Genomic DNA, 27,051 nt, shown 5'->3' with positions numbered 1-27,051 from the left:
TAAAGTGGTTAAAAAACAAAATAATACAATACAGGGGTGCCTAAGTGGCTCAGTGGGTTAAAGCCTCTGCCATCAGCTCAAGTCATGATCCCAGGTTCCTGGGATCAAGCCCCACGTCGGGCTCTCTGCTCGGCGGGGAGCCTACTTCTCCCTCTCCTGCTGCTGCTCTCTCTCTGTGTCAAATAAATAAAATCTTTAAATAAATAAATAAATAATTTTTTAAAAAACCAGTGCAAAACTGGATTGCCTACCAGTATGGGAATGTTTCTATGAATCACATCGTCCTGCACGATGGACCAGTACTTGTCTCTTGAAAGAAAGGGCTAGAATTTTGCCATCCCGCTTGGAGGATTTTTCATGACATATTTGCAGTTGAAAAAGGCAGGATGTAGAAAAGTCTGTACTTGGCGATCCCATTTCTAGAGAACAGTGGCAGAATCGACCCCTTCGGTAGGTGGTGGTGTGTGCGTGTGTGCGTGCACGCACGTGTATGTGTGTGCACGTGTGTGAGACACACAGCACATGCACGTGGCTCAGTGTGGACTACCATCTACGGAAGGAGAAGCACAGCAAAACAGGAAAAGGGAAACACCTATATTTAAACAGCCGACGTGACACGATGGCGTTCATGTGTTTGTGTTCAACTGTATTCGTGTGTACACACAATTTGCTACCTTCCAGAGAGAGTTAGGATTTTTAACGCAGCTGGAAAGGAGTGAACATTCTTAATGCCCTTTAAGTAAGGGAATAAGAGAGAATTTGGTTAGGGTTGGAAGAGACCCAGGAGTGGGGAAAGTGAGAGGTGAGAGTGACCCCTGCAGTCCTGGGCTAGCTAGGGAAGAAGTGTCCGTGGAAGGTTCTAGCAGTGAGAGAGGGGCGGCTGGATGGCCTTTGGGCCACAGCCGCTCCCTGATCTCAGCGTCTCTTCCTCCTGCTCCCGGAGAAATAATGTTTCCCTGGAGGATGAAAGGCATCCCTTTGTGCGGGCTCTAATTGCCGTGTTGTTGTGCCAAGTGAATGAGTGGCAGGCAGGCACAGCAGCTGGGCACAGTCAATGCCAGGCAGCAGAGCCCGCTGCCTTAGGACAGCCTGGGCCAGCTGGCCTGGGAGCGCTGCCCATCTCTGCCCCCCACTGGGGGCCCTGCCTGTTTGGGGGCCATGGGGCAGAGGGGTCCTCGGGGAGCTGGGGAGAAGTCATTGCAGGGAGAGAAAGGGGTGGGGTGCCTGGGAGGGTCTGGGAGGCTCTAGAAGCATATTCATCTCAGCCTCCTCTCCCCTCCCCCTCCCTCTTGTTTTTCAGACTGTCAGCATCAATAAGGCCATTAATACGCAGGAAGTGGCTGTAAAGGAAAAACACGCCAGAAATATCCTTTTGGATGTTGCTTGGAAGACCAACCCCGAGGCGGGTCAAATGGTGGGGACTGAGGTCAGGGCGAGGTGTCCTTGCTCAGCTGCGGAAAGGGGAACCCCCACAGCGGCCAGGCCTCCTGCAGGTTCTAGCAGCCTCAGTGGGCAGCAGCTGGTCTTTGAGACCACAGCTCATCGGGGCGGAGGGGCCAAAGCCACCTCCGAGCTCAGCTCTGTACAGTTCACCAAGGACCCCGCCCCTCTTGGGACTTCCCTTTGAGAGATTTCCTGGCGGCACAGGAGGGATCGTCACAGCACTCCAGACTCTGCACTTGGCCGGTAGGGGCCACACGGACCACCCCCGTGGGAGCATGATTATTTCCCCTTCTCCTAACTCAAAGCCTGTCATTGGTGTGGGCTGTCATAGGCCGGCACCGGGGCGCCGCCGTGGAAATTAGAGCCACCGGTGTGAGCTGGTTCCCCCCAGTCAGCAGGGGAGAAGACAGGACCCTCAAGGCAGCTTAAGGAGCTGGTGGCTTGGAGGTTTTCAGCCCCCCACCACACCTCCCCCCTCCCCACGCCCTATTAGGCCCTGAGCAGTCACCCTCGTGGGGTGTGGCTTGGGAGGAAAGTACGGGCCCCACCCTGGTTGTCGGATCCCTTGGGATCTGCCCTTGAGGGCTAGAGTCCACGAGCTGGTGGGCTGACCCCCAGAGTTGCAGAGGCGAGGCTACTGGAGAACCAGGTAGAGCAGGGTGCAGCCCAGGGCCCGCGGAGGCTGGGCTTCTGTCTGGGATGAGCAGCTGCGGCTTGCCTGGGCTCATCGTGGTGGCGGGGACACAGAGGGTCAGAACCGCTCATGTGGAGGCCATCCCACCTCAGCCCCTGGAGGAGACCCTCCCGGTTCCCCGGCCAGAGGACCCGGCCCCGCCAGCGGGATGCCTAGCCCACGGCAGGCCGTCAGGAAGCGATGCAAACAGCACGTGCTGCCCTTTACTGGTGGGAAGATACTTTGGTTGGACTTTAGGACTTTGCTGCAGGATGGGGACTCTAGGTACCCCAGAAACCTGGCCCGACAGTGAGCCTAGTTAGACTTTGCCCTTTTATCCCCAGAAAGGTACAGTCCCCTTGCTTTACCGAGTCAAGAAAAGCCCCAGTTGACCTTCTCAGAGGGAGAAGACCAGGTCCTGACCCCTATCTGCTGAGAATACTGATCCTTCCGATTGAGCTACGAAATACGAGAGATGGTTGTCAGAGGTCAGTGTGCTCGGGACACATCAGACCCTCCCAGGGAGGGTACCCGGGTGAGGGAAGGGGTACCACAAGAAGATTCTGGAATCCCAGCTCGGCAGCCGTCCGGCTCGCTCTGGTGGGTCCAGCGGGGCCTCCGTGAGCCTTCGTCCCCTTGTCTGTCAAATGAAAGACTTGGCCAAAGAAGATCTCAAAGGTCTCACGTTCCCACTCTCACCTTCTGTGAGTTTCTCTGCGTCACCATTTCTAGGAGGTGGATTAAATGTTAAAAGGCTCAACTCTGAAGGGCAGGATTTTAAAGCCTAAAGATATCACAAAACATTTATTCTTTATTGATTTTTTTTTTTGGAGACCGTCAGCCACTCTCAATCCCAGCTGAATACGCATTCGGGAGTCTGACGTCAGAAGTGCTGTTCAGATAGCCACTGATCCCGGGTGTCTGCCTACCCCCCTGCCTGCCCCGGCCGTGTATCTACTCCCAGAGGACTAGGGACTGAGTCTTATCTATTTATTTTTTTATATCCCTGAGTGCCTTTTATAGTGCCTGATATGCAGTGGGTGCATTAAAATGCTTAGGAAATCAAAGGACAGAAAGGTCTCCTTGCCTCTTTCAAGGTCACAGTGCCTGGCTTAACTCTGCAATTGCTCTGGCTTCCATAAAGTAACCACAGTCTGTCCTGAGATGTCAGCCCAGGAGAGGGGTCGGGAGCTGTCCCTCTCTCCTCTCGGCTTCCATCTAGCCCGAGGCGGCTGTGCTTCAGGGGAGACTGTGCCGTTATTTCAGAAATCCCTCTAAGACCTCAAGCTGACGTCAGCTTCCAGACCCAGAAGTCTGGGTTCAAGCCCGCCCCCCACCCTCGAAATGCAAATTTCAGTCTGTGGAAGGAACTCAGTGATACCTTCCAGCCCGGAAGCAAAATGGCCTGTGTTCTGGACCGGTCGTCGAGTTTCTGACCTGAGGCAAGTCTTTCTGTCCTGCGTGGCACCCCTCCTTCTTACCTGAGTCTTGACGAAGCAGCCTGTAGCTCTGGGGAAGACCTGCACTTGGACTTGATGGTGTGCAGTTCCTGGGTGTGTGAGGCCCATGTGAGCGCTAACTTAAAATCACTCCAGACCAGATGGACGTTTATTACGTGTACATCGTGGCTGGGGTCCGTGAGTGTGTTTAGAAATGGATCCCAGGTGGATGTGGCCCCAGGATCCCACATAGAGTGAGTTCAAGGTGTTGGGAGGTGTGTGCACCTCTGAACGAGACCAGGGAGGCTCATGGAAGGGGTGAGGTGTAACAGTCATTTTAAGTTTGGGGAAAATGCTTCCAGGTATGGAATGACTAAGTCAGGGCGGTGCAAGGTAACGGCACCGGGCATAGAGTCCTCGGTATGTAACGGTGTCATCTGGTGACAGACCGTAGCTATTGCGAGGTTGTCCGAGAACGATGTCGGATACCAGAAATGAATGTACGATTAGGGGTCTGACCCAAGATGGATGCCGATGATCCTTCAATAAAGAAATCACAGAAAAGAGCAGAGTGCCTATTTGGGGAGGAGTCAGGTACTTGGAAGTACCTCCTTGGAAGAGGAGCCGAGGTGTCCCCCACCAGGGCCAGGGCCCCTCATGAAGACCTGAAGCGTGCCCTCGCATCTGAAGACTGGATAAGAAAGAACTTTGAGACACTGTAATGTGTCGCTAAAATATGAGCTGTCATTATTCCCCCAAAGGTCCCATCCCGCCCTCAGGCTAACCCGGGGGCAGGGCAGAGTCTGCTTCCCACAGCAGAGCCCTGATGCCCGCCAAAGCTTCTACCCGCTAAAGGCAACCCAGGACCACCGCTGGCCCAGAGCACACTTGTACAAATTGGAAAAGGCCCCTCCTTGCCTTTGTTTTCCATGACCCTCCCTCACCGTGCATACTGGGCACCCACCATGAGAAAGGGGCGCAGACCTTTTGGTCTGTGGTCAACCGGCTGCCTCTCTCGAGCAACGCCGTCCTCTGCTGGAAGTTCTGCCACGTGTTTCACAAACTCCTCCGAGATGGACACCCAAACGTGAGTTCTGGGGCTGCGGGGGTGGCCGGGGGGCCAGGGAGCCATGTGGGGAAAGGGGGACCGCCTGGGGCAAAAGGGGCGCTGTTTTCTCTGGCACAGAGAGGGGCAGCTGCCCCCTTCTCCTGGCCTTTATTTATTTTTTTTTTTAAAGATTTTATTTATTTATTGGACAGAGAGAGACACAGCAAGAGAGGGAACACAAGCAGGGGGAGTGGGAGAGGGAGATGCAGGCTTCCTGCCAAGCAGGGAGCCTGATGCGGGACTCGATCCCAGGACCTTGGGATCATGACCTGAGCCAAAGGCAGAAGCTTAAGAACTGAGCCATCCAGGTGCCCCTCTCCTGGCCTTTAGGCTGATTAGAGGTGGACTGTCTGTCTGGTCTGCCCTTCTGCCCACCCCAGCCCCATCTTACGCCATCCTCTGTCTCGTTGTTTTCTTTTCTCTCATCAGCTGTTTTCTTCCCTCCCCAGGTCCTGAAGGACTCCCTGAGATACAAGAACGAATTAAGTGACATGAGCAGGATGTGGGTGAGTTTGGAGATGCACCCGGGGGCCACCTGCACCCGCCTCTCCTTCCCCAGCGGCCACAGAACAAGGACTGTGGAACGGAATGAATTCATCTCTTTCAGCTTGCTTAGGATTTCTCTCCTGAGCATCGAGGAGGGGGTCAGCAATGGCCCCAAACAGTACCGTGATATCCACAGTCTTTCCTGGGGTCCCTGAAGCTGGAGGGAGGTTCTGGGGCCTGGGAGTGTCTCTTCCCAATGGAACCTCACGCCATAACACTCTCCAGGCATTGGGGTCCCTCAGCAGTGACTTGGCCACAATTCCTGTGTCTGTCTTCTGCCGGTCCCATGTGGGTCACGGAACACTGAGAACTAGCATTCCCAATTCTTAACGCCCGTACCTTTCCTTCCCCTTTTTTCCTGAGAATCTAGGGATTCTCCGTGCCTTAGGATGGAAGAGGAGGTCGCTGGTGGTCTCAGAATCCATTAGAAAAGGTGTTTATACCCACGCTAGAATCTCTAGATTCTGCTGTCCAAGGAGTATGTGTGTGGACAGCAGAGAATCTGCATTTTGAAGATTCTCTCGGGTCAATTCTGATACGTCTCTTTGCCCCCACTGGTTGAGAGCTCTGGCCCTTTCCTTCCAATTCTTTTTTTTTTTTTTTAATTTTTTAAAAATTTTTATTTATTTATTTGACTGTCGGAGATCACAAGCAGGCAGAGAGAGAGGAGGAAGCAGGCTCCCCGTTGAGCAGAGAGCCCGATGCGGGGCTCGATCCCAGGACTCCGGGATCATGACCCAAGCCAAAGGCCCAACCCACTGAGCCACCCAGGCGCCCCTCCTTCCAATTCTTACCTGTATCTGTCTGCATTCCCAGAATGTTAGCAATGACGGCATCCAGTGCACCCACTGCTGATGGGAATACAGGCCCAGAGGGAAGCAGCCTTTCCTACGTCAGGCTAGTGGGTCTGAACAAAGCTAAGAGTCGTCCCCTAACCTCCCAGGTGCATGCTGGAGAGCTTTTGTTTGTGTCTCCAAACCTGGAAAGCGTGGGTCGTCTTCTTTTTTACTAGAACTTGCTGGGTGTCTCTTTTCCACCCTTTTACTTTTGACTTTCCTATATTCTATGTTGTAGAAAAGTCCCTTCTACTAAGTAGCATTTAGTTGAATATCGTTGCTCTTCTTCGTGGCGGCGGTCTTTGGCTCGTAGCTGTACATTTACCGCATTTACATGCAAAGGTATTTTAGATTTCTGTCTTCCATCTTAGTTGGCTCCTTCGCTCCTGTTTCTGTTTCTCTTCACTTCTTGTCTTCTTTCTATTAATTGGTTATTTTTTTCTCATTCCATTCCGCCCTTAAACTGGTTAGGAGATTGTTTTTAAAACTCTGCTTTTACTTTTTTTACTCTTCGGTACGTTATCCAGTAATTACAGAATGCCTGTTTAGTTTATCAAGAGCTAAAATTCACGTCTTTGCCTGTTTCCTCTATAACGCAAACCTTAGAATATTTTCACTCCGTGCCTTCCCTCCAAATGGGTCTGTTATTGTTGTCCTGTATTTTTTTTTTAAATATTTTATTTATTTATTTGACAGAGAGATCACAAGCAGGCAGAGAGGCAGGGAGAGAGAGAGGGGGAAGCAGGCTCCCCGCCGAGCAGAGAGCCCGATGTGGGGCTCGATCCCAGGACCCTGAGATCATGATCCAAGCGTAAGGCAGAGGCTTTAACCCACTGAGCCACCCAGGCGCCCCTGTTGTCCTGTATTTTAATTTTGGTTTTGTTTTTCTTTTTAGGTTCTGTAAGATGATTTATTTTCATCGTTTTTATTCTGTGCTCTTTCTTTCTTTTCATCTGCGTTCTAACATCTGGGATCACTTTTTCTCTGCCTGAATTATTTCCTTTAGTGAGAATCTCATGGTGGCAGATAACCAATTTTACTTGTTTGGGAATGTCTTTATTTCACCCTCCTCCGTGGAAGATACTCTCCCTGGGTTTAGGATTCTGGGGTAACGGTTATTTTCTCTCAGCGCAGGGGCAATATTATTCAAGATACCCTTCCACTGACTTCTGGATTCCATTATTTCCGTGAGGTCGGCTGTTACACTCACTGTCCCTTTGAAGCAAATCTGCTTTTCCTCTGGTCATTTTTAAGATCTTACTAGGAAGAGGTGCAAATGTATTTGGGATTCTTGAGATTTCTTAAATCTGTGGGGTAATGTCTTTTACCAATTATGAAAAATTCTCTTTGTCTCTTCAACTATCGCTTTTCTCCATTCTGTATTTCCCCTGAGACTTTGGTTATGACGATCTTTCCTGCTCTATACCCCAGTGCCTTTTTTTTTTTTTTTTTTTTTTTTTAAGCTCTACATCCAACACAGGGCTTGGGCCCATGTTCAAGAGATCAAGAGTTTCATGTTCCACCAACTAAGCCAACCAGGCGCCCCCTCACCCCATGTCTTTAAACCATGTTTCTTTGTTTTCTGCCTGTTTGCCTCTTAACTGCATTCTGGATAATTTCTGTAAATCTAGCTTTCAGCTGGGTCTAATCTGTTGTTAAACCTCTTCATAAGATTTATCATTTTATTTATTTTTTTTTTTTTAAGATTTTATTTATTCACCTGACAGACAGACTACAAGCAGGCAGAGAGGCAGGCAGAGAGAGGACGAAGCAGGCTCCCCGCCGAGCAGAGAGCCCGACACGGGACTCGATCCCAGGATCCCAGGACCATGACCTGAGCCGAAGGCAGAGGCCCCAACCCACTGAGCCACCCAGGCGCCCCAAGATTTATCATTTTAATCTAGCCTTTATTTCTTGGAGTTCTTTTTTGTCCCCCAAATCTGCTTGTCATTCTTTTTTTAAGATTTTATTTTTATTTATTTATTTGACACACAGAGATCACAGGTAGGCAGAGAGGCAGGCAGAGAGAGAGAGGGAAGCAGGTTCCCCGCCGAGCAGAGAGCCCGATGCGGGGCTCGATCCCAGGATCCTGGGATCATGACCTGAGCTGAAGGCGAAGGCTTTAACCCACTGAGCCACCCAGGCGCCCCTGCTTGTCATTTTTTTATGATTTCTTGTGTCTTACATGTATTTTGAAACAGCCTCTTATTATCTTAGACAAATTAGACATTGATCTCATATATTATTTCTTATACTTCCATTATCTAAACCCCTTCAGAACCGTTCTGCCATCTGTTGTGTTGGATGAATATTGTTTACGCTAAGGAGTTTCTTTTTGTGTTTCTTTTTAACTGTACATTGTTCATTTTCCCAGGAATCTTATTTGTGGGAACTCTTTCAAGTCAGGTTCCTCTAGAGAGAATGGGTATTTGAGATCACTCAAAATTCTCAACTTAGGGTTTTGTGAATTCCAGGCAGGTCCCCTTGAGTTTTGGCTCCTGGCTCCAATTCCCAAGAGTAGTTTTTCCCTCCCTCTGATCACAGCAGAGGTTTGAGGTCCTCCGGGAGGACTCCTTTGGTGCGGGGTGCTGGGATCCGTGTTATTTCCAGTTCACCCCTCGTTCCACTACAGCAGGGAAGCAGTCTTTTCCTCTTCCACCAGACTCTTCAAGGTGGGCAGGCCAGAGCCCGGTCTCCTATTTACTACCTGGTTCCCGAGGCCCAGAAAAACCAAAGTTCAGTTCACCTGGTGTGGCAAAACCCCTGTCCCCGCCAACTCCATCACTCCGCATTCCACTTACTCCCCTAGTACCTGCTCAGACTCAGTCCCTGGCCTGAGGACTCCTTACTCTCTCATTAGTCCATTAATGCCTTAAAAAAGAAGTTTTAAATATTTTACCCAATATTTTCGTAGTTTTCAATGGGAAGGTTAATCCAGATACCTAGCCCGACTTGTTATCCAAACTGCAACTCCTTAGACCTTGCTTCCGATGTAGTTGTCTTTTCCATTTGGCTGAGAGTGTCTGGATATTAGAAACCTTTTTATTTTATTTTTTTTAATTAAGACCTAATTTTTTAAAAGATTTATTTATTTGTGAGAGAATCAAGGAGGGGTAGGGGGAAGGGGAGAGAGCATCTCAAACAGACTCCTCACTGAATACGAAGCCCAATGTGGGGCTGCATCCCAGGACCCCAAGATCACGACCTGTGCTGAAATCAAGTCAGCCATTTAACGGACTGAACCACTCAGACACCTCCTAAGTTGTTTTTTTTTTTTAACAGCAAGTTTTAGGTTCACAGCCTCCAAACACGTGTAATGCGCCCCTTTATGAATATATCCTGCCAATATAGTACATTTGTTGTAAGTGATTCAGCTTCTCTGATAACATCATAATCATCTAAAGTCCATGGTTTACCTTATAGTTCATGTGGGGTGTTGATTGTATACTCTGTGGCTTTGGGCAAATGTATCAGGACTTGTACCCATCACGGTGATACCGCACAGAATAGTTCCACTGACTTCCGAGGTCCTCTGTGTTCCACCTGGTCATCCTTTCCCCGCCTCCCCCAGCCCTTGGCAACCACTGGTCTTTGACGCTCGCCGCAGTTCTGTCTTTTCCAGAAGGTCATGGAATGGGAATCCTACAGTATGTCACATTTTCAGACCGGCTTCTTTCCCTTAATAGCATTCGGTTCAGGTTCCCTCGTGTCTTTTCAGGTCTTGAGAGCTTGTTTCCCTTATAGTGCTCAGTAATACTCCATTGTCCGAAGGGACCACAGGTCACTTACCCATTCCCCAACTCAGAGTGTCTTGGTTGCTTCCACGCTTTGTTCTTTAAGATTTTATTTATTTATTGGACAGAGAGAGATCACAAGCAGGCAGAGAGGCAGGCAGAAAGAGAGGGGGAAGCAGGCTCCCCGCCGAGCAGAGAGCCCGATGCGGGGCTCGATCCCAGACCCTGAGATCATGACCCGAGCCGAAGGCAGAGGCTTAACCCACAGAGCCACCCAGGCGCCCCTGCTTCCGTGTTTTGGCCATTATAAATAAGGCTGCCGTAAACACCCATGAGCTGTTTTGGTTTGGATGTTCAACTTCTTTGGGTAAAAACCACGGAGCGCCATTGCTGAATTATGTGGCAAAAGTAAGTTTGGTTTTTTTGTTTTTTTTTTTTAATATTTTTATTTATTTATTTGACAGAGAGAGATACAAGTAGGCAGAGAGGCAGGCAGAGAGAGTGAGAGGGAAGCAGGCTCCCTGCCGAGCAGAGAGCCCGATGCGGGACTCGATCCCAGGACCCTGAGATCATGACCTGAGCCGAAGGCAGCGGCTTAAACCACTGAACCACCCAGGCGCCCAGTAAGTTTGGTTTTATAAGAAACTGCCAAACCGTGTTCAAAAATGGCTGCGGCATCCTGCGTTCTCACCAGGCAATGACCGAGAGGTCCTATTGCCCACATACTGGAATTCGGTGTTATCAGTATTCTGGATGTTGGCCGTTCTCGTACATGTGTGTTAGTATCTCTGTGTTGTTTTAATTTGTGTTTCCTGGTGACCTGTCATGTCGAGCATCTCTCCATCTATTCACTTGCTATCTTCTTTGTATGTCTTCTTTGGAGAGGTGTCTGTTAAGGTCTTCGGTCCATTTTTTAAAAATCAGGTTGTTTGTCTTCTTATTGTTGAGTTTTAAGACTACCTTGTATGTTTCAGATAACAGGCCTTTATCAGGTGTGTCCCGGTCTGTGGGTTCTCATGCTCTCGACAGTGATTTTTCCAGACGTTTTGTAATTTTAATGAAGCCCATCTCGATGATCGGTTATTTCTCTCATGAAGCATGACTCTAGTCTAGCTCAAAAGTCATTGCCATACCCAAGGTCGTCTGTTACCTCCTATGACTTTCATAGCTTTACGTTTTACACTGAATGATCCGTTCATCTTCTGCCTTTTGATCCTGGTGCATTTTCGTGTGAAATAGGGTTGTCTTCGATGAGGAGCATAGTCTTGACATAATTTCCGCTACTTTCTAATTTTTCCATGATGAACAAGTACAAGGTACAATTACGATTTTTCATAGAAAACTAATATATTGGGAAATAATCTGATCTCTGGCATTGATACTTTCAACCTCCTCTGATGATCCCGCTCCCTCTGGTGCCCCTCAAGGTGTGTTTGGGGGGGGGGGGGTTCCTCTAGTCTAGAGGAGGTGAAGTCAGAGCTCATGTGGGAACCACAGCTGTTTAGATCAAGAGTTCTTCGTGCCCCCCTCCTCTTTTGTGTGCAGGTAAGAGTCGCGAGCATCACTCTGCTAATTCCAGCGTCTTCCTGGGCACCCAGGACGTGACTACATGGGCAGAGTCCACGGGAAGGCTTGTTTGTCCCCAGCTGGGATCTGTCCCATTTCAGTCCCCATCCCATGTAAAACCCTCTAGCTGCCCTCCGTCCGCTGGAATCCATCTGGAGGAGCTATTTCCTCCGCTGTACGCAGAGAGAGAGACAGGAGGAAGGAAGCAGCCTGTGACCAGACTGTAATTACTCTGGGTGGGAGACGTAGAATTCTTACATCAGAAACCTTGTCTAGAATTCATGCCAAGGAAGTTCTTGTGTTTGTATGCAAGATTGTCCTGTAAGAACAGTCATTGAAATATAGCTTATAGTAGAAAACACGCCTGTGGCTAAGACGTACAGCGGTAGGGCGTTCGTTTGATAAATTACGGTACTCACGCAATACCAGTTTAAATAACAATTATATAAAAAAAATTAATAACAATTTTATATATATATAACAATAAGTAACTCAGTAACAATTTAAATATCATTTTAAAATATCACTAAAAATAAAGAAACAAAATTTGAGAAGGTAGGGAAAGAAATGAAGTATATTAAGTTAAAAAATGGGTTCCATTTTATATTTGAGAATAAAGGTGGAACGCAGAGGATTTTTAAGGCAGTGAAACTATTGTGCGTGATACCATAATGGTAGGTACCGGACGTTATCCGTTTGTCAAAACCTGTAGGATGTACCACACCGTGAGTGATTCCTGATGTAAGCTTCACCGTGGACAATGATGATGTATCAGGGAAGGTTCGTCAGTTGGGACGAATGTCCCACTCTGGTGCTGAAGTTGACGAGTGGGGGATGGGGCATGGTGGGAGAAGGGGTGTATAGGACATCCCCGTCCTTTCTGCTCAATCTTGCTGAGAACCTAAAACAGATCAAAAAATATCATCCACATTATTGGGGGCCCCTGACTCAGGCAGAAGGGCATGTGACTTATTTTTTTAAGATTTTATTTTTCTTTTTAAATTTTTTACTTATTTTTTTTTAAGATCTTATTTATTTGAGCGAGAGTGACCCTGAAGGGGGGAGGAGTACAGGGAGAGGGAGGAGAAGCAGGCCCCCCACTGAGCAGGGAGCCCAGTGCGGGGCTGGATCCCAGGACTCCGGGATCATGACCTGAGCCAAAATCAAGAGTCAAAAGTTCAACCGACTGAGCCACCCAGGCGCCACAAGCATGCGACTCTTACTCTCAGGGTCGTGAGTTTGAGCCCCATGTTGGGTGTAGAGATGACATAAATAATAAAACGTCAAAAAAAAGTCTATTGAAATTGAAAAAAAAAAGTGAATAAAATAACATGTCGTACTCCAGAATGTTCGCCATGATTCCTTCTGGTGTTTAGACGAAGGGTGATTTGTTTGTACATGTGCTTGTCTATATCTTCTAAAATTTTCCGCAGTGGCCATTTGTTTCTTTCAGAAGCAGAAAAAAATATATATTGTTGAAAACAGACGTCCTGGGGGCACCTGGGTGGCTCAGTGGGTTAAGCCGCTGCCTTCGGCTCAGGTCATGATCCCAGGGTCCTGGGATCGAGCCCCGCATCAGGCTCTCTGCTCAGCAGGGAGCCTGCTTCCTCCTCTCTCTCTGCCTGCCTCTCTGCCTGCTTGTGTTCTCTGTCTGTCAAATAAATAAATAAAATCTTAAAAAAAAAAAAAGAAAACAGATGTCCTGGCGGTCAGTCGCTACCCGGAATGTTAGTACTGATACCCTGCTTTCTGTTCCTTTCCCGAAAGGGCCACCTGAGCGAGGGGTACGGCCAGCTCTGCAGCATGTACCTCAGACTGCTCAGAACGAAGATGGAATACCACACCAAGGTGAGTCTGCCCCCCATGGTTCTGCCCGCTCCTCCCCAACGACCCCCCGTCCCCACCCCGGCCACCCTCGTGAGCCGAACTCTCACACCTTTCCAGGAATAGGGCGGCCTGGACCCCCGTCACCCAGGAAGCGTTTATATCCTATCCAGTGAGAGGAAGATGGTAGGACAGCCGCTGCGGGACACGGGGCTGGGATTCTGGCCCACATCTTCCTCACCTTCTTCCCCATTTTGCAGAGAAGAGCCCCAGCCCGCAGGCTGCCTTAGGAAAATGTTTCAGAAGCATTGCCTTGACTGTTAATAGAAACAGCCCCGTTTAGGTACTAAGTTCCCACCCAGAACCTTCTTTTCGGCCATCTGTGGCCTTAGACGGTATTGCTAAGGTGCTGAGTGCAGCTAAAGCCATCATGTTGGGAATCAGGTGGCACGTAAGGATACGACGTAGAAAGGGTCTGCTCATCCGGAGTGCCGGGGACCGTCAGGCGAAGGAGGTCCCCGTACCTGCAGCAGCGAGTCACCGGGCAAAGAGTCCCCGGGAGCCTAGAGCAGTAGCCAGAGGCCTTTGGAGCTGATGCAGGGCTGCCGCATGGAAGGGGGAGATGAAAGGAGAGGGCAGAGGTGGAAGGTGGAGGGAGGGTGTGGATGGACCGGGGTGGGGAGGAAGGGCTGGAAGCCGGCTCCAGCTGGCCTTGGAAATCCCGAAGGGAGATTTATCTCTAACGGCCTGGGGTGGGGAGTGGCTCTGAGTCACAGAGCCGGTCCTGTTGAAACCGCACGGAGGAAGGCGGTGCTCCTCTAGCCTAGGACCCTGAAACTAGGAGCCTGCTGCAATGTCTTGCCCTGTCGCACAGCTACTCGGTGATGAGGTGGGACTTGAACCCAGGCCCGTAGGGCACGAAAGCCCCTGCTGCACCTTGGGCAGCCTTCCCTCTGCTCATGTAGAACCTGGTGCTGGCCGCAGCCCAGAACTGGGTCAGGTTCTGAAGAGAGAAAGGTGAAGGGACTTTGGCCCGGCCTCCAGGAGTCATATTTGCTTGGGAGACAAGCCAGGCCAGTCCGGTGAGGTCCAGAACTGAGAGATGCCCAGGATGGTACAGGAGCTTGTAATGGGGTCCTGCGCGCAGACGCCGGGCCACCCAGGCAGGCTTCTAACAGGCGGGATACCTGAGCCCACGCCCAGCTCAGGGGCTGTAACTCCCGCAGCCCTTTGTCATCTCTCACAGCTCCTTGGGTCCCGAGTTCCAGAAGGGCTGGGCGGGGCAGTTGAACGTGCAGGTCCCGCAGGCGGTCCCAGCCCGGTACTGGCTAGAGCTGGGACATTGTGGAGCTGGCCTGGCATCTCCCTCCTCGTGAAGTCTCAGTGCCAGTGAGAACTCCCCTGCAGCCTGGGCAGGCTCCCAGGAGAACAAGGTAGAAGTGTGTGGCGTTCATATGACCCAGCCTCAGAGTCACAGAGCATCCCTTCCACTGTCGTTTATGGGCTGAGGCATCGTGGGCGTTTCTGGATTCAAGGGGATGGGACAGGGACCACACCAGCCACGGTGAATGTCGAAGTCGCATTGTAGACAGCGTGTCGAACTGGAGAGGCAGCCAGTGCTGGACGTACAGTCTGCCGTCCTGCCCTCTGACCCCACAGTTCGTTCCCTGCCCTCCCTCCCTCCCAAGGAATACACCCACACCCCAGACCCCCAGATCCTTTTCTGCCACCTTGCAAGAAGAGAGGAGGACAGGGCGGCCGTTCCAGGCAGAGGATCAGCCTCAGACAGAGGGCTTGAGGCCCAGCACAGTTTGGGGTCCCCGAGGGATGGACCACAGATCCACATCAGTGTGAGGAACAGGCCGGTGGGGGGAGGGGGCAGTGACCAGGCAGGTGTGTGAGACCCTCCCACTCAGAGTGGAAGACAGTGAGAGCCAGATTAGGATGGTGGTCCTGGGACAGGCAAGAGTGGTAGGGTCTCTCTGAAGACTGACAGAAGGGGTCTGGGGGCAACAACTAGGGAGATGTGGGTCCCATGGGAAGGACCTGGATGATCAGAAGCAGCTCAGGAGCCCAGAGAGGCCGAGTGAGGTCACGGGCGCTCTGAACTCTGAGCTCCGGAGGACAGAGGACAGTTGTATGTGTCTTCTCGTGTCCTGGATCCTGCCCAGCATCTAGCCTAGAACAGGGGCTCCATCAGGACTCCTTGGATGAGGGACAGAATGAACCAGAACCTAGATCGGATTGAATATCGCACGAGGAGGGCTGATCCTGAGTCAGGAGAGAGAAGCTGGAGGAACGGAAGGACAGCTGGTGGCACATTCAGAATGGGGAAGGGAGTGGGAAGCAGGATGCTGAGGGATTCCGGTGATGTAAGGAGGAAGGCGCATACCGGGGTGGTAGTGTGGGGGCCAGGCACCCGGTTCTCTGGAAAGGGGAGCCCACGGCTCCAGCAGCAAGGACGGGGAAGGGGCCCTAAGGCTGGAGAACATGATTCAAGGGGACTCCAGCTGTGAGTCCTTCTCAGGGACATTGGCAGCTGGTCCTCACACAAAAGCCCAGGGTCCCAGGTTTTGCCAGCGGTGTGGTGGAAGGACAGGGCAGCAAGAAGGGCGAGGGGTACCGGGAACAGGTCTCTGTAGTGTCCACACCGAGCAAGGAGGTTAAATATGGCCAGATGGGGGCGCCCAAGGAACTGACCGACTCTTGACTCTCGGGAGCTGGGGTGGTGAGGCTGCCCACAGGAGCGGGCAGCCAGGAGGCAGGCAGAGGAGGATTTCGGTCTTCAGAGCCCAAAGTGTTCTCCGTGGAACTGAGGCCTCCCTTGACCTCTGCACCTTTCCTGTTGCCACGAGTTCCAGCCACTCCAGGCGGGCCACACTGGGGAAAAGATAATGATACAGATGATGATGTATAATAGTTTTTCCTGACTTTGGGGGCACATGACATAATGTTTTCCTCTCTCCAGGATTGTTTCATGATGTTTCCCTAAGGTCAATATGAAAATGGGTTTCTCTTCCCTGAGCTCACAGTGGCAGGTTTGGGAAGTGACCTGAGGACAGAGGGAAGCATGGGTGAGGGCGGGTGGCTGTCACACTGGGTCTCGCGGCAGGGCCAGCAAGCATCTTTAGAAGAATGTCCCAGAACACGGATTGGTAGTGCAGAGCCCTGCCTGGCTCCCAGGTGTGGGACGGAGCCTTTCCCTTTGATGACGGGTACTGACTCTTCTCTGCCGGAGCTGGTCAGGAGTTCTGTGTGTGCCGACACGGCCCCCGAGAAGCGTGTTCGTGCTGCCTGCGCAGAGCCATGAAGCCTGCTGTTGGCCGAGCCGGCTTGCCTACTGTCAGCCTGAGTTGCTCTGTCCTGACTTCATTCCTCTCCCTCCCTTTCCAGAATCCCAGGTTCCCGGGCAACCTTCAGATGAGCGACCGGCAGCTGGATGAGGCCGGAGAGAGCGACGTTAACAACTTGTGAGTGGCTGTGGACCCAGCGGGGAAGAAAGCTTGACATTGCCCTTCTAGCTGGGGTCACACGGGGCCTGGTGGCAAGGGCAGTGGCTGGGCCGTTGGTCCCTCATCCAGAATCCCCCCCAGGCTCGAATGTGTCACTCTCTGCCCTTCCCACCCAGCGTGGCACCTGCCCTCCCCTCTGCCACCGTCACTGCGGAATTCACCCTGCACGATCTTCAAATGGCCTTAAGACCCACGGGGGTGGGTGCCTGGGTGGCTCAGTGGGTTAAGCCGCTGCCTTCAGCTCAGGTCATGATCTCAGGGTCCTGGGATCGAGTCCCGCATCGGGCTCTCTGCTCAGCAGGGGGCCTGCTTCCCCCGCTCTCTCTGCCTGCCTCTCTGCCTACTTGTGACCTCTTTCTGTCAAGTAAATAAATAAAATCTAAAAAAAAGAAAAAAAAAAGACCCACCGGGGTGAGGGCTAAGTTTCGGGCGTGTAGCGGTGGGTGTGTGTGCGTGCCTGCGCGTGTGCCCGGGGACAGAAACAGCGCCACAGAGCAGGGCGGAGGGGACTGAGGAGGGGCTGGCCTCGGGCTGTGAAATAGAACCTCTCTGTCCTCTCACGTCCAGTTTCCAGCTAACAGTGGAGATGTTCGACTACCTGGAGTGTGAACTTACTCTCTTCCAAACTGGTGAGTCTCTCCCTCCCGTCTGGCCCAGGCTCTCATGGGAATTGCCTAATTCCAAGCTTTATTCCCGGCTTAGACCAGCCGTCCTAGCCCCCTTCTCCCTCCAGGGTTGGGCCGCATAGGCCAGGAAATGGCAATGTCCACACCGTATCTCGGCTCTCCTTGTCCCTGGCGCGGTGAGGGGCAGGAGCTCGTGGGTGCTTCCAGAGTCGGTGATTGCATTCTGAGCGGAACAACCATGCTGCCCACCCTGCAGGCCTCCCAGAGCCCAAAGACGGGTCTGACCTCTTTGATAACCTTGGACAGTGACCCCAGCACCGGCCGGTGCTCAGTCTGCCACAAGCTGGGCTAGCACTCAGGTCGGATGGCTGCTCAGGATGGGGGGCTGCCGTGTGCCGTTTGGCCGGCAGCCTGGGTCGACCAGCTGGTCCAGTTGAGCTGTTGGCCAAGTCCATGTGAGAGGCCCACGAAGCCCCTTTCCACTAGCAAGGGGAGTTGGCCACCCTTCTAGTCTCCCTTCCTGAGCTTTTCGGTGCCTCCCGGCTGTCAGCCCCCAACACTTTGCTGACATGAATCAGGAAGGAAGCAGTCCGTTCCCTTCTCTCTGGCGTCCCCTCTTCCCACACCTGCCAGCATGGCCCCCCTTCTCTCCCGGGGAACAGTAGAGCCCGTTTTCTAAGATTCAAGATGCTCCACGACAAGTGTCCAGCCAGCGCTGGGCCAGGGCAGCAAATGCCTTTGTACTTCGTCCGATCGATTCAGTGCTGGATGTGGGAGGCGATCACCACAGCCAGCTGGGAACCGTGGTTTGTAGGGGAAAGAAGAAGGTCGTTGGCCTGCTAGCAACTTCTAGAAGTCTATCGACTCCTACAAAAGTCGATAGAGAAGTAAAAATGAAACACCAGATAGAATCCCTACCTTAAGGTGTTCCCAGCCAAGTAGGAGAAATGGTATGGATGCATTTTTTTAAAAAATTTTTTAAGGATTGATTTAATTATTGTAGAGAGAGAGCACAAGCAGGAGGGGCAGAGGGAGAGAGAATATCTCCAGGAGATCCCTCGCTCAGCACGGAGTCCTACTTAGGGCTCAACCCTACAGCTCATGCGATTGCGCGATCTGAGCCGAAACCAAGAGTCGGACGCTTAACCGCCGGAGCCACCTAGACGCCTCTACCTGGCTGTTCTTATAGGCGTGGATCACTTGTATCATCATTATTGGATGGCTGAGCTCCTCCCTAGAATCGGGAACCATGTCCTCCTCATCTTTGAATTACTTCCCTCCGTTCCAGCCCAGTGTCTAGTACATAGCAGGTGCTCAGCAAAATTCAGGAATGCGTGCTTTGGCTACACAGCAGTGATGAAAGGACAGGGGGCCTGTGCTCGTAATCAGTATCAATATCCAACCCAATGCCGTGGGCCTGTCGGGAGTGAATCAGCCCCTTTTGCTAGAGTGGAGCTACCCCAAGTCTTGGCACAAACCCCAAGATGGTTAAGTGCCGGTGGCTTTCTTGCCCCTGAGCCAGCGTTGGCTTGGAATCAAGAGCCCTCTACCACTGGTCTCCCCCACTCCCTTTCCTGCTCCCAGGTCCCCACCGTGGGCTGCAGAAACCAAGGCAGCTGGTATGGGAAAAAGTCTCTCCGGCATCTGAGTCCTAGTCTGTGACCCTGAGAGGTTCCCACCCATCCCCCCAGGTGCCCTTGGTTTTCAGCTTTGGGAAACGTGAGCCAGTGACAGTTTTCCAGCACTTGCAACGGTTCTCCAAGAGTGGCGCCTGGACCAGGAGCATCAGCGTCTCCTGAGAACTTGTTAGAAAGGCAAAGGCCCAGGTGCCACCCCAGACCTCCTGCATCTGAAGCTCTGAGGTGTGGCCCAGCCAGCTGTGTTTTAGCAGCACTCCCCCTGCGCGCACCCCCACCCCCCCCGGCCAGGTCTACACTGTCCGATACAGTCGCCACTGTCCCATCGGTAGCAGTTTAATTATATGAAATTAATTACATCGCATCCATTTAAATAAGTTATAATTAAATAACCTTTCAAAGTCAGGTCCTCGGCTGCACTGGCCATGTTTCAGGCACCCGGGAGCCCCATGTGGCTACCACAGCGGACGGCTCTGGGAGACACTTATGTCTGTTGCTCGGTGCTCCCGGCTGATTCTGCTTCGCGCTCAGCTAGGAAATAACAGCGTTTGGCCCTGGCCCCATGCTAGAATCACCTGGGGGGGTTTTGATACCTACCAATGCCCCAGCCCTACCCGAGACCAATTAAAACAGAATGGGAGGAATGGGAGTTGCAGGCAGACTTTAGATTTTAAGTTTCCGCAGGTGATTCTAATCAGTCTCAAAGCCAACACCGAGAACCCCGTCGGTGCTCTGCGCGTCCCACGACACTGCCCTTGGATACCTACCAGACCTTTTTGGAGGAACGCACTCTTAGAACCCCCTGCGTTTTACAGAAAAGCATCTGGAAGCACAGAGAGGTTGAGCAACTTGTCCAAGGTCACACTGCTCTAGATGTTACCGGATGCCAAGGGGCATTCCTGGAAAGCGACAGGCAGGCCGGAGGACGGAGCCGTCTGTGATTCCTTGCCAGAGTGGAGCCCAGAGAAGCCAGTGGACTTGAGGATGGCCGCCTTGTGGTGACAGCTGCTTTTAATTTGTGTCAAAAAGAAAAGCTGCCTTTTAATTAGAACTGTTTCAGATTTTTTTTTCTTTTTTTTCAGCTGCCAGAGTAAGCCAGTTAACAGGGATTAGTGCAGTCAGGGAAGGCTGAGCACAGCCACTCTGGGCTTTGATCCGGGGCGGTCCTGCTCGCTGATTTTTCTCGATGCTGCCCGCCGTGGAGTCTGTGCACTGGTGGGCAGCCACTACGGGAACAAGTTCGGCTCTGGCCAGTGGTGTGCGCATTGAGGGTCCACGGCCACGCATCTGGCTGCTTGATTTTAGAACAAGGGGTACGGGGCGCCCGGGGGGGCACAGTCTGTTGCGCATCCAACTCTTGGTTTCGGCTCTACTTGTGATCTCAGGGTCCTGGGGTCGAGCCCCGTGTCAGGCTCTGTGCTTTGCGTGCAGTCTGCTTGAGATTCTCCTTCTGCCCCTCCTGCTTGCCCTTTCTCCCTAAAATAAATAAATTCAAAGAAAAGAAAAAGAAAGGGGGTCGGGGGCAGAGGATAATGTGGAGGGGGTCTGCAGAGCAAGACAGGGAGGGAGCAACATGCCCCTCTGGAGCTCGAGAGCGTGGAGGGCGGTGCTTCTGCTGACCTGCCCCCCAGGGACGGGCGGCAGCCTTTGATCCTGATAGTTTGTCCTTGGCCTTCACGCCTTCACAGGTTCCCCGGCAATCCCCCTGGGACTCTTGCACCTGTCTGCTTCTGGTGTCCCAAGGCCCTGTGACAAGCCCCTAGGAAGCCAGGGCTGAATTATTCCCTCCTTCGTGTTCTGATCAATGTTTGCCATTTTCCCCGTGTGATTGCCTTCAGGGGACTCGCCCTGTTTCCTCCCCTGCTGACCTGTCCCTCGGGAGTGTTGTAAGGGGTAGCTGCGTCCGATGACCTAGACCCCTGCCTTCTGCCTTGCTGAGAAAGTCACCTGCAGTTCCCTATCCCCTACTGCCCGTGTCGCCTTTTCTTCCCTAGTGTTCAATTCCCTGGACATGTCGCGCTCGGTGTCCGTGACGACAGCCGGGCAGTGCCGCCTCGCCCCGCTGATCCAGGTCATCCTGGACTGCAGCTATCTGTACGATTACACCGTCAAGCTCCTCTTCAAACTCCACTCGTGTGAGTACAATGGGCCACATCTCCTCCGGAAGGAGGATCACAGTGGAGGCTGTCCCTTCTGTGTCCTTTCTGCCGCTGCTCCCGAAGACCCTAGAGCTCCCAGCTCCCTTGAGAGTGTAGAGCAGGGCACAAGCTTTGGTGTGCCCGTGGAAGCCCCTGGTTCTCCATAACCGTGTCCTGGGACCGTCCCCCCCCCACCTCTGGCTTCACCACGTCCCCATCCGCACATGTCACGTATCCCAGGACCCACACAAATGATACCAGACCCGGCCTGGACCCACGGGCACACGGGCAGCAGTGTCCAAAGTGTTCAGCCACACAGCCTCTCTGTATGTGTGGACTTTGTGAGGAAATAGAAAACATAAAACAGCTGCTCTCGTACCTGGGGGCCGGCCCCTACCCAGGCACAGAACCCTGGGATGCATTTGTAGATTCTATCTGGGAAACTACCGTGGAACTCTTATACTTCCGTGTGCTTCTTGTTCAGGACAGTGCGTGTGGGTCCTGCTCCTGCGGGCTCTGCTGCGGGTGGGTCCAGTAGGTTCGGGGGTCTGCGTGGTGGAACCGTCTCCCAGGTGAAGCTAATATGGGTGGTTTCTGGGTCACACTCAGAGGCTTTCCCCATGACGGATATACACGTGCAGGAATGTATGGATGATGGAGAAACGAGAAAATTCAAGACCTGAGTGGATACTAGGAAGGCCCTGACGAAGGCACAGGGATGCATGTTGGAAGACAGGGACAAGGGATACTCTAGAACTGTGATCTCAGAGAAGTAGGTCTGATTATCTAGGGGGAGACGGGAAGCAGCATCACTGGGATTAATCCAGGATCCTCTTGGGGAAGGGAGGTTGGAATCAGATGTTTAAGCGATAGGAAGGCTTTGGAGCAAGTGATGTACCCAGAGGGACAGAGAGTGGACTGAATCCCTAGGGAAGAAAGGCAGTTGTCCTCCCTAATACATACTCACCTAAAAATAAAGGTTTCATTTTAGAGTAGTTTTAGATCTACAGAAAAGTTGTAAAGATCGCTGAGAAAGTGTCCCCATGCCCTGAACCTAATTTCCTTTATTATTAATACCTTACACTAATATGATGCATTTGTCACAATGAATGGACCAAGACTGATAAATTATTTTCAGCTGAAGTCCATACTTCATTCAGATTTCCATGGTGTTTCGCTAACGTGCGGTCCAGAACACCGCATCACAGTGACTCGTGTCTCCCTAGCCTCCTCTTGGCTGTCACAGTTTCTCGGACTTGCCCTGTTTTTCACAACCTTGACAGTTTCGGGAATTGGTGGCAGTCTTGGAGAATGTCCCCTGATTTAAGTCTGCCTGATGTTTTTTTCCTGACTGGCCTGGGGGTAAGGGCTCTAGGGAGAGAGGCCACTGAGACAAAGTACCATCGTCCCCCGCTGTATACTGGGCGTTTTGAATTATGTTATACACGTACTTCTTCTTTGTACCAAATAAATGTATCATCTATTCAAAAATTCCTAAAATGTACGTTTAAGGAATAAAACAAGACATAAAGGGATCACTGGGTTGTGATCTGTCGTTGAGGTACGCGGCGTCACGCATCCTGGGAGAAGGGACCTCAGAGAACCCGCCCTGTAGGGGAGGAGGCTGATGTGAGAGGCCTCTTGCCTTTGGCCGTGACCAAGTGAGCACCAGACGGGGATCCGGAGTGTTGTCCTATAATCTTTGCCTTCTGACAGGCATCCTTTCAGGGAGGCTGTATGGGTCCCTCACAGACTAACGTCTGGACCGACCAGTGCACGTACATCCGGGAGAGCCAGCCCACTGCACCCAGAATGGCTCATGCTCTGGGGACAAATGGACAGATGTGGAGGAGAAGTGCTCTTAGACTCACCACTGCCCCTTCTGGGCCCCTTTGGTCACCAGTCCCTGTCCCTGGGGCAGCTCGAGGCCAGGAATGCCCGTACCCTCTGTGGGCTTGGCCGCAAGCCCCAGCATGGATGGTCTTCTCCCTCCGGAGCTCCGCGTGGCTTACCTTCTCACCCTTCCCAGTTCCCTTCTCACCCTTTCCCAATTTCTTCCAGGTCTCCCAGCCGACACCCTGCAAGGCCACCGGGACCGCTTCATGGAGCAGTTCACCAAGTAAGTGGCTTGAGTGAGAGAATCAAAGGCTGTAAACACCCAGATCTGTATGTCTGGCTGGCTGAGCCTTGCCTCTGAATTCCAGTCTCGCGTACCCAATGATCTGTCTTACATCTCAAACCGAGCCCTGGGTTTTCCTCCCCAAACTTTTTTCTCCTGGGGTGCCTGGATGGTGCAGTCGATTGAGCGTCCAGCTCTTGGTTTCGGCTTGGGTTGTGATGATGGGGCTGTGGGATGGAGCCCCTCGGTGGGCTCGGCACTCAGAGGGGAGTCTGCTTGAGAGTCTCTCCCTCTCTCCCTCTCACTCATGAGCTCGCCGTCTCTGTCTAAAAATCAGTACATAAACAAAAAAAACCACAAATTTTTTTCTCCCTGGCCTTTTCTGTCTCAGTAAATGCTACCACGTGCATTGAGGCCAGAGATCTGGAACTCACTGTCTTCAACCCTAACGTCCAGTCCACTGGCACTTGTTCTGCTCGTTTATCTTGGTTCCCATCATAGCTGGCATCTCTTGGGCTACTGTCGTTTTGTGCTCGGACCCTCCAATATGGCAGGTGCCCTGGGCTTCCACTCCTGCTCACTGAAATCCCGTCCCCCACCCCAGCCGTTAGAACAATCTTGTAAAGATGTCATTCCCTTGGTCAGAGCCTCTCGGTGGCTTCTGATTACACTGATAATCAAATCCAAGCTCTTCTCCAGGATCCATAAGGCCCCGCTTGCCATCTTTGACCTCATCTTTAGGGCTTAGGGTGTTTCTGCCGCACGGGGTCCTTTTCCAGTTCCTGGAACATTCCCAGCTCATTTCTCCATCAGGGCTGCCTTAGCGTCTGTGTTCCCTCTCCTCGGCTGGTTTTTCTCCCCGCCTAGTGTGAGACAGAGAACCCAGGTGCCGAGAAGGGCAATGAGGCTCAGCACGCTCTCTTTGACCCCCTTGTCTTGCTATTACTTTCTTCAGCCCTGACAATAGAGAAAAAGCCAAACCCCCAACCCCCCAAGCTCAGACTTCTCTTGCTGGTTCCCAGGCAGCAGTCAGGGGCCAAGTTCAGGGTTGTGCTCACCTCCCGGTTTCCTTATTCCATTTGAAAAGCCCTATATGTTTATTCTATAACAAATGACTTATTAGAACCTAGGAGACAGGCCCTGGGGCTGATTTCCTGGAATGGTAAATTCCAGTAGCTTATGAAAGCAATGCAGCCTATTACCGTTGGCTCCGGCCCAGAAATGGGGGTGGGGGGGGTCAGGTGATTTTATTTCCTTTCATTTTTTTCTAGCTTATAAAAACCTCTCCCATGAGCAGCTCCCTCACTTTCTCATTGGCACGGACCTGGCGGCTCCCTGAGGCCTCGGTGTCTCTGAATTTGGGGAAAGTGCCAATGACCTCAGAGGGGCAATCCCAAGTTGGGGTTGGAAGGGCTGGCATGAGACCCCAGGGGTTCAGTGTACTGGGCTGAGCTGGAGGAGACTGTGTTGCAGGGAGAGGGCACAGACAGACCCATGATCCTCTTTCCTCTCAGGAAATCTGTCCCGTGCTCTCTGCTTCCTCAGCCTTCCATGTTTTGATTCAAAATGGGGACCCGAGGAGGAGAGGGATATTTGCTTTCTTCGTTCCCATAGCCATCCAGGATTGGGACACAGTAGAAATGGATCGCTTTTCTCCAGTGAGGTCCTGATGAGTTAATTCGAGTTAACGCCTCTGCGCGTGGTGCTGTGGCAAACCCAGCTCAGCGGGGCTTAGTCTCTGAGCTCTAGAAGCTTCTAGTCTAACTGGGGTGATAACACAGAGCTCCAAAACAAAGGGATCTCCCTCAGGAATGAAGTTCCCTTCCCCATTCCTGTGGTTAGGACAGTGAATGTAGTTTCTAAGCCAACGTTCCTGGGAAGACACCCGCCAGGCGGTAGCATCGATTCTAGAGATGCAGAAGTTTGTTCTAGGGGATCCTCTCTTCCAGAGGGTTTTGTCTTTTGACTGTCTCTTTCTCACCACCACACAAGCAAGCACAGGCTACAGATAACCTCCCCCTGCAGCATCACAATTGAATCCCAGCGCCATGGAGGTCATCTCCTTGACAGCCCTTGCCTTTGGGCTGGGCAGGCAGCAGGACAGCTGGGGAAGGGCGGGGGGCGCTGCACTGTCCCCGACCGGGGGCCAGGAAGGCCCCCAGCACCCCTCAGGCCCTTCTCCACCCCCAGGTTGAAAGATCTGTTCTACCGCTCCAGCAACCTCCAGTACTTCAAGCGGCTCATTCAGATCCCTCAGCTGCCGGAGGTAAGCGCGCCTGGCCCCGCAGTAGGAGCTGCTGGGTCCTGGGTGCTCTCAGATCTCAGAGATGGGCGGGCCTCGCCGGTGACACGGTTTGAGGGTGTGTCTTCCGTCTTCAGAACCCACCCAACTTCCTGCGTGCCTCTGCGCTGTCGGAACACATCAGCCCTGTGGTGGTCATCCCGGCTGAGGCCTCGTCCCCAGACAGCGAGCCCATCCTGGAGAAGGATGACCTCGTGGACATGGACGCCTCCCAGCAGGTGAGGAGCACCTGACTGGAACCTGAGGGTTAGGGTTAGGGTCATAGCAGGGGGCGAACCCCGCGTGCAGCCCCTCGAGCTGCCCCGTACGTGCAGGGGGGAGGACGGGAGAGGCTCTGACAAAGACCCTTCGGCCATCACCGAGCTGGACCATTCTTCTAACCCAAGCGCTAGCCTAGACTCAGGCCCTGCCCTGTGGTCTCTAGGAGGGACTGCAGATGGACATGAACGCAGTTCAGAAAAGGTCCCCTTTTTCTACATCTAACTCCTCTGACCCCCGCGCAGAAGTCTCTAGATCTCTAAGTTTGTCCTCACTCCTTTCTGGTCACCGCAGAATTTATTCGACAACAAGTTTGATGACATCTTTGGCAGCTCGTTCAGCAACGACCCCTTCAATTTCAACAGTCAGAACGGCGTGAACAAGGACGAGAAGTGAGTCCGGGCTGGGCGCAGGCATGCGGTGCAGAAACTACATGAAGCCGGGGGTCCCTCTGGCCACCCTCAACCAGGGCGGGATGCTTAGAGACACTTGGGCCCTGTAGAGAAGTGTCACGACCCTCAAATATCAGCCCCTGGAATCCCAGAGGGAGATGAGGTGAGGCTGAGCTAACCTGTGGGTGTTAGATCTGGATCTGGTAACAAGGAGGGACTTAGCATATAATTGATGGAATTCAAAGAACTTTCCCCAAATTAACACCAGCTCTCAACTTCCTCCCCTGCTCTCCCAGCTCGCACTTAGAAGGAAAGGGATGGAAGCGCAGTGGAAGCAAACTTGTTCTCCTTCTGTTCCCAGGGATCACTTAATCGGTCAGCTGTGCGGAGACGTCAGCGAGCTGAAGACACAGTTGGAGAACGTGAAGACAGAGGTATGAGTCGGGCCCTGATCTGGTTCTGGGCTTCGCTGTGACGTGACGTGTTCATGTTAAACTCGCTTCGCAGAGACACTTGTCAGACCCCATTTTAAGTGGGGGGTGCAAAATAGAAATGCACATAGAAATGCGAAAGCCAGAAGGACCCGGTCCTCCCGTGGTCTTGGTGGTGCTGCATTTCCGTCATTCTGACCTTGACAACGGCTTCTGAGCCAGTCCCTGGGTCCCTGGGGTACTTGGAGATAACCACGATCACCAGCTGGCTTTGAAGCCAATGATGAGAAAGGCCTGTCCCCCTCCCATGGCGATCGGAAGGTCTGGTGGCTGTTTGCAGGGTGTGGGACAGTAAACAGTGCCCCTCAGGCCCACGGCTGGCAGGAGGCTTCGCTCGCAGGAGCAGGCAAACATCGCCTCCTCCCCCGTGCCAGCTTGTCCAGGATTGCTCCCAGGCCGCTGTAACA

The 27,051-nt window shown here is 52.3% G+C and overlaps 1 protein-coding gene across 3 annotated transcripts in view; it reads left to right on the top strand.

Moving 5' to 3' along the window:
• The window catches only part of HIP1 (huntingtin interacting protein 1), a 142,396-nt gene that overhangs the window by 91,845 nt on the left and 23,500 nt on the right, over positions 1-27,051 (top strand). For all 3 annotated transcript variants that reach the window (XM_045992811.1, XM_045992810.1, XM_045992812.1), the window contains exons 2-13: positions 1,301-1,364; positions 4,500-4,642; positions 5,113-5,169; positions 13,113-13,193; positions 16,563-16,639; positions 17,249-17,310; positions 20,939-21,079; positions 23,144-23,201; positions 25,392-25,467; positions 25,581-25,721; positions 26,056-26,153; positions 26,515-26,587. In XM_045992811.1, coding sequence (XP_045848767.1) covers positions 1,301-1,364; positions 4,500-4,642; positions 5,113-5,169; positions 13,113-13,193; positions 16,563-16,639; positions 17,249-17,310; positions 20,939-21,079; positions 23,144-23,201; positions 25,392-25,467; positions 25,581-25,721; positions 26,056-26,153; positions 26,515-26,587 — 1,071 coding nt within the window. The remainder of the gene's footprint in view (positions 1-1,300; positions 1,365-4,499; positions 4,643-5,112; positions 5,170-13,112; positions 13,194-16,562; positions 16,640-17,248; positions 17,311-20,938; positions 21,080-23,143; positions 23,202-25,391; positions 25,468-25,580; positions 25,722-26,055; positions 26,154-26,514; positions 26,588-27,051) is intronic.

Source organism: Meles meles, chromosome 21 (assembly GCF_922984935.1).
Source record: "Meles meles chromosome 21, mMelMel3.1 paternal haplotype, whole genome shotgun sequence".
Classification (NCBI taxonomy): Eukaryota; Metazoa; Chordata; class Mammalia; order Carnivora; family Mustelidae; genus Meles; species Meles meles.
Note: the sequence above shows the minus strand (reverse complement) of the source record. Positions and strands in the feature narration are given on the sequence as shown.